This window comes from Nerophis lumbriciformis, linkage group LG33 (assembly GCF_033978685.3).
Source record: "Nerophis lumbriciformis linkage group LG33, RoL_Nlum_v2.1, whole genome shotgun sequence".
In the NCBI taxonomy this organism is placed as follows: Eukaryota; Metazoa; Chordata; class Actinopteri; order Syngnathiformes; family Syngnathidae; genus Nerophis; species Nerophis lumbriciformis.
In genome coordinates this window covers 1,752,994-1,759,936 of record NC_084580.2, presented here as the reverse complement: position 1 = coordinate 1,759,936, position 6,943 = coordinate 1,752,994, and the positions used below count along the sequence as shown (strand labels likewise).

At 35.9% G+C, this 6,943-nt stretch overlaps 1 protein-coding gene across 1 annotated transcript; it reads right to left on the bottom strand.

The window, feature by feature from the left end:
• Positions 1-1,025: 1,025 nt before the first annotated feature.
• On the bottom strand, positions 1,026-6,943 carry nmrk1 (nicotinamide riboside kinase 1). Its single transcript, XM_061928716.1, has 8 exons — positions 6,706-6,943; positions 5,154-5,244; positions 5,040-5,088; positions 3,104-3,272; positions 2,539-2,610; positions 2,357-2,463; positions 2,180-2,263; positions 1,026-2,015 (listed from the first exon to the last, which is right to left on the bottom strand). Exons 1-8 carry the CDS (start codon positions 6,732-6,734, stop codon positions 2,005-2,007), a joined length of 612 nt encoding a protein of 203 aa, XP_061784700.1. The 5' UTR covers positions 6,735-6,943; the 3' UTR covers positions 1,026-2,004.

The window sequence follows — 6,943 nt, the reverse complement described above, 5'->3', positions numbered from 1 at the left end:
CAACGATATTATGTTGAATAATTTTTTGGCAACCAAGAATACATATATTTTTATAATGCATCTAAACACTTGTTTATTATGTGCACTAACAAGGAACAATTAATATTGTATTTAACTTCTAAACAATAAATAGTTTTTATCACATCAACATAATAAAAGTCCTTTATAATCTCATTAACACCATACAAATGGCCAACTTTTTCATTTTTTGGACACGATAAAGGCTTAAATAATTTCAAACATATCTTTACATCCATCCATCCATTTTCTACTGCTTGTCGATCCTTTCGGGGTTGCGGGGGGTGCTGGAAACCACAATATAAGTGTTTTTCTTACATGTAGTAATCAGTTGTGGACAGACGAAGCTCCTTCGGGTTCCAGGTTTTAGGAGCGGCAGCGCTCACACTCGGGAATCATAGATTTATTTTTACAATTGTGTAGATGTTACCATCGATGACTCGCCTGCTGATGGCGGTAAAAATGAAATGTGTCCTCTTCACTTTATCCCAGCCAGTTGTACACATCTTACGATGTGGAACATATGTTCAAGCCACACATAGTTCTTTGTTTTTGGCAGTGACTTCCTCATCTCAAAAGGAAAAGCAATTGTTTGGCTGTAATTTATAACTAACCTCCACTCCTCTTTCATAAGTATGCCGTTAAAGAGCTGTGATTGAATGTATTCCGAAGTGTTCCCTGCACCCATCGGCCAGATGAAATTAAATATCAATGGATTTCATTTTGCTCAACATTTTCGCCTCGTTTTTATACGTTAACGAATATGTCGGCTAATTGTGTTATCGTCTTTGTCATATTGTACCTTTTTTTGATTAAATATTGTCTTAATTTTACCTGTTCTGACGTGAAAAACAAAACCCAAATTAAATACATTTTCCAGCCCAGAGCAAGCACAGCCAGCCAAAGTTATGCATAAAGTCATACAACAGAGAAAGATGATTAAACATGGTTTATTGTTTATAATATATGAATACTCCTGTAACTCCATGACTCAAAGGTGATACACACTTTATGTATTGTTTATCTGTTAAATCTCATTATTTGGATTAACCAGTCAAATATGAAGTACAAAGGCCAAATAGAAAATAAAAAAGTCAAAGATTACAAGAAAATAAAATAATAGTCAGACCGCAACAAACGTAAATGTGTTCTATGAGATCCTCTATTTGTTAAAAGTACTTTATTTTCATTTTAAAACTGTTTTATCATAAATTTACCTTTTTTAAAACATAGTATTTACAATTTTTGTACAACTTGTATTCTTGTAATATAACAAAATCCTTCAAACTTGTTTTCTTTTCAGTATTACCACTTTTTCCAAACTTAATAATACAACTTAATTACATTGGTCTGATCTAATCTAAATCTGACCAAACTAAGTCTAAAACCAGATTTGACCAATCTAAGTCTAGGAGCATGAATTGATGAAACCTACTTGGATGAGTGGCGTAACGTCTTCTGAGACAAACTGAACAGTCTGGTTGCAAATGATTGAATGTCCTGAGAATACAATGACCTGAACGAATGAGAACATCCATAGACATCATTTAACATTACAGGTTTCCCCCCCCAATATAATGTAACTTTATTCTCAACATTGTACAACTTTGACTCCTCCTGTGAAAATACAACTTTATTCTTGTAATACGACATTATTCTTATCATTGAATGAAAAATTCCCAAGTACGTTTTTTTCTCATTAGTATGCTTCTAACAGACCTTTTGAATGAAACAACTGCACATATATTTTAAAAGACAAAACAGTAACAATTACAAATAAAGTTAGCTTAAAACAAAGTTGTGTAGCTTTCTCTGTGCAAGCATTACACTTTACATCGCCATATCCATGTCAGCTACTGCTACCTAACCATCTAAAAACACATTTACACGTTATTTTGGTCCTTTTCGGTGCACAACTGACTCCATGAACGCAAAGGTCTTCCCGATCACCAACAGCAGAAGAAATTCGGTAATAGAACAACATTTTCAGTATTTCTCTGTAAACAAAATCAAACAATGCATTATGTATAAAAATGCATATATTCCACTAATGGCAGCTAGTAATCTGAGCATGTGCAAAAAAAGTGCTGAAAATGGAAAAAGCTGCCCTCTGTAATTAATCACATTGAGAGATGTAAATGTAAATGTAATTTGAGCTTACCTTTGCACCTCTTTATTTCTTGACAAACATCTTGATATATAGTGGCCAGCAACTCCTCCTTTGACTCGAGTCCATCCAGAATCACTGGCACATAAACAGATGTTAAGATGTCACACCAATGAATATCACCTGAAAAAAACCAAGAGTGTAAGAAGAAAATATGTCGAAGATATATACCGATTCCTGTGCACGTGCGCTCCATCTCTTGGCGGTTCTTCAGGTACATGGGCCACACGTGTCCATCAAAGTAGCCTGGAGGATCAGGCGGCTGATAGACCCTCAAACTTTGCAAACACAGACTTTTGAAATGCTTATGGAAAGTTAATTCAAATAAGAGATGAAAAAGGATTGAGTCTCACGATCGTCTCTCCTTGCATGTGTCATAAGGTATTTCCAAGAAGTACCTTTTGTCCATGAGCTCATTCAAAGTGCTGCAAAGAACAATACATAAACTAAAAATGGGGATCTATAATAGTAGTAGTATTCCAGTATCACACAAATGTGAGCATACTATACAATAATGGCTGTGTGTCAAGTCTTTTTAGTGGATAGTATAGCTGTATACTACTGACACCCCCCAAAATAATAACGTCTCTTTAGTATTGTCCCTTGAAGATATACAGTAATAAATATGTTTAATGAAATGTAAGCGGTCTACTCACTATTGTGAGATACCACTATTACTACAGCTACTATTTACACTAAAGCTGAATAAAAATGTGTTAGTTATTAGATGATGTCAACATTACAAAAAAAATACACTGTTAATTTTCCCATTTTAACATTGAACTGTCAAAATAGTTCATATAATTAATGTAAAAAAGGATATTGGTCTCACTTATAAATAACATGTCTTAAAAAAATATATATTTTAATTGATTAAATGTTGCAGTTGTAGTATTAGCTGCCATAAAAAAGGTTGACCTATGATTGAATATAAGGAAGCCTTCCACAATCAGCACAAACACGTCAACAGCTGATGATGGCGTCGTCTTCTCCTGGGCCAGATGTGATTTCCTGAAGATGGTCTTGGGATCTCTTTGCCAGGCTTCTACCTCGCTCATCATGGTGTCCATGTGGAGAGCATCAAGGGCTGGACAACATCGCCAGAACACATTGTCATTTGCTTTGTATTGAAGATCTTAATACAATGTACAGTATGTATCGGATTACCTTAAAGGGGACCTATTATGCAAAACCAACTTTCCTTACTTATTGGTACTTGTTTTGTGTATTTGGGATCTGCATAAGTCCAGAACATTTTAAATCAAACCATGAACGCATGGTGGAGATATTTATAAAACATTTTGCCTTCCTTCATACTTCCTCCAAAATGACCTGTTTGGAATTTGCCCCATTTGGGACGTTTTTCCCATTGGTGATCTCAGCGGATATCTTCATATATGGTAAAGTTTTACCTGAAGAGCTTTGCGCGAGTCCCTGTGCTATTGTAGTCAATATCCATCCATCCATTTTCTACCGCTTGTCCCTTTCGGGGTCCCGGGGGGTGCTGGAGCATATCTCAGCTGCATTTGGGCGGAAGGCGGTGTACACCCTGGACCAGTGTTTTTCCACCTTTTCTGAGCCAAGGCACATTTTTTTCATTGAAACAATCCAGAGGCACACCACCAGCAGAAAACATAAAAAATGAAACTCAGCAGCTGATATTGACAATAAAAAGATGTTCTCGCAATTGTTGGATATGAATTCAAACCATAACCAAGCATGCATCACTATAGCTCTTGTCTCTTGTAGGTGTACTGTCACGACCTGTCACATCACGCCGTGACTTATTTGGAGTTTTTTTGGTGTTTTCCTGTGTCGTGTTTTAGTTCTTGTCTTGCGCTCCTATTTTGGTGGCTTTTCCTCTTTAGTTGGTATTTTCCTGTAGCAGTTTCATGTCTTCCTTGAATGCTATTCCGCTCACCTGCTTTGTTTTCGCAATCAAGACTATTTGTGCGGACACTATCCTTCTTTGTAGGGACATTGTTGATTGTCATGTATGGATGTACTTTGTGGACGCCGTCTGCTCCACAAGCAGTAAGTCTTTGCTGTCGTCCAGCATTCTGTTTTTGTTGTTTGCAGCCAGTTCAGTTTGTTTCGTTTTGCATAGCCATCCCTAAGCTTCAATGCCTTTTCTTAGCAGCACTCACCTTTTGTTATTTTTGGTTTAAGCATTAGACACCTTTTACCTGTACGCTGCCTTCCGCTGTTTCCAACATCTACAAAGCAATTAGCTACTGGCTGCCACCTACTGATATGGAAGAGTATTACACGGTTACTCTGCCGAGCTCGAGACAGTACCGACACTCAACAACAACACATAATTTGCAGACTATAATTACTAGTTTGCAAAAATATTTTTTTACCCAAATAGGTGAAAGTAGATAATCTCCCACAGCACACCAGACTGCACAGTGGTTGAAAACACTGCCATGGACAAGTCGTAATATTTTCCTTATTTTTCTCTATCCTTTGGTTGTTGGCAGACTGGCTCCTACGTGCACATGCATCCTCCGCTGTTGCCATTTCTAATACAAAGCAGTGTATGGACTAACTTATATCTGTCAGTAGAGTCGATATGGAAGCGCTAAAAACTACAACATGGTTGGCAGTGGAGAAGACTCAGTCGAAGAGGGGGCATGTAAAAAAGACGGCCCACAAAACGGCGCATCCTAAAGAGACAGAGAGCGGCTTGCAGGTGGTTTGTAAACATAATCCATTCAAAATTTTGACAACAGAGCCAGCATTACATGTTATGTAGTCCAAAAGGAAGTGTTTTAAATGTGGAAAACAAATCATAATATGACCCCTTTAAGTGGTTTAATAAAGTGCATTGTATAAATACAAATGTTCTTACTGTCATACTGCTTGAAGCCATTAGTGTCCACTGGTACCAAAGAATCATCCTAATCAAAATGCACTATGAGCAAGCTTTCACTGTCATTAATAAATGACAGGAAACATATCTTACCTTGAAGAACTCATCTTGTGCAATGATGCAGCTGTTGGGGATCATCTCCTGTAGGGACTTGGAAAGAGTGGATTTTCCTCCGTTGGTCACTCTAAATGAGAAGAATCACAAAACTAATGCATACAATGAAACAACACACACGCATTGAGTTGCTCTGCATTCAAGCACACAAAAGTGTTCAATCTATATAAATGACATTTGTAAAGTTACAAAGGGCTTAAAGTTAGTATTATTTGCAAATGATACAACTGCATTTTGTTCAGGTTGGAACACACAGATGCTAATACAAATAATAACAGAAGAAATTACCAAATTAAAAAGATGGTTTGACAAAAACAGACTATCTTTGAATCTCAGTAAGACTAAAATAATGCTATTCGGTAACAGTAGAAGAGAAAGTCAAACAAATACAGATAGATGGAGTAAATATTGAAAGGGTAAAAAAAAAAAAAAAAAAAAAAAAACATTTTTGGGTGTAATAATAGATGATAAAATGAATTGGAAATCTCATGTAAAAAAATATACAACATAAAGTAGCAAGAAACACATCAATAATGAGTAAAGCAAAACATGTTCTAGACCAAAAATCACTTCATATTCTCTACTGCTTACTAGTGTTACCATATCTGAGTTATTGTGTAGAAATATGGGGGAACAACGACAAATGTGTGCTTCATTCGCTAACTGTGTTACAAAAAAGATCAATTAGAATAATACATAATGTTGGATATAGAGAACATACAAACCCTTTATTTATTAAATCACAATTATTGACATTCAACGATTTGGTGAATTGCAAACAGCTAAAAGGATGTACAAAAACAATCTGCTACCCAAAAATGTACAACAATTTTTCTCAACAAAAGAGGAGAAATATAACCTTAGAGGAAAGTCTAATTTAAAACATTTGTATGCTTGTACGACACTTAAAACCTTTAGTATATAAGTATGTGGAATTAAATTATGGAATGGATTAACCAAATAAATCAAACAAAGCACCAATATGATTCAGTTTAAGAACTACAAGTGTTCACAAAGTACACAGAACAAGAATTATAATGAACATTTTGAACCCTTTTTTTTGTTTGTTTGTTTTTGTTATTGAGACAAAGAGTGTTTATGTATTTAATATTTGTTTGCTTACTATGGTGTATTAATTATTTATTTGTTCACTGTTCTGTTACAGAGAACAGGGAAAAGGGATAAAATTGCTATGTTATGAAAAGGGGTAGGAATAAATAAGGTCTTCTTCCTACTCCTTTTCGGACGTGCTGTAATGAAACAACTGGAAATATGTGATGCATTACATTGTATCGTATGCATGCATGTTCGAAATAAACTGAAACTGAACTGAACTGAACTGAACTGAATGTTTGTCACATGCTGTGACCTGATTATCACGATTTAACGGTGCCCTACTGTAACTTTTCTTTTAAAAAAAAAACAACGTTTGCCCATGCATTTCAACTTAACCATTCCCATTTCAACCACCAATGAAATGTTCATGCAGGGTTCAATTAATGCAAAAATAGGTAAAGACACTCGTACTTACCCACCCACTCCTACAATTAGTGTCTTCATTTCAGCTCGCAAAGGTCGCTTTAGACGTCAAACATTAGCCTGTTATGCTAGAGAAACAAATAAACCCCTAAAATTAAGCACATTTTACAACTTTGAAAGTTGAGGAGGTGTGTGGCTACACAGTTAGTCCCTAAGCATTTCGCACTCATCTATTCATACACTTCCGCCTTTCGACTTCCCCCATTGGCTGGTGTGGATGTGACGGTCCA

What these genes read in the sequence shown, in the direction of transcription:
- nmrk1 (XM_061928716.1), bottom strand. Translation starts at nt 6,734, where the DNA reads ATGAAGACACTAATTGTAGGAGTGGGTGG. An exon ending in CTAATTGTAGGAGTGGGTGG is followed by an intron (nt 5,245 to 6,705) that starts GTAAGTACGAGT and finishes CTTCTCATTTAG; the next exon opens with AGTGACCAACGGAGGAAAAT. An exon ending in ACATGCAAGGAGAGACGATC is followed by an intron (nt 2,464 to 2,538) that starts GTGAGACTCAAT and finishes GTGTTTGCAAAG; the next exon opens with TTTGAGGGTCTATCAGCCGC.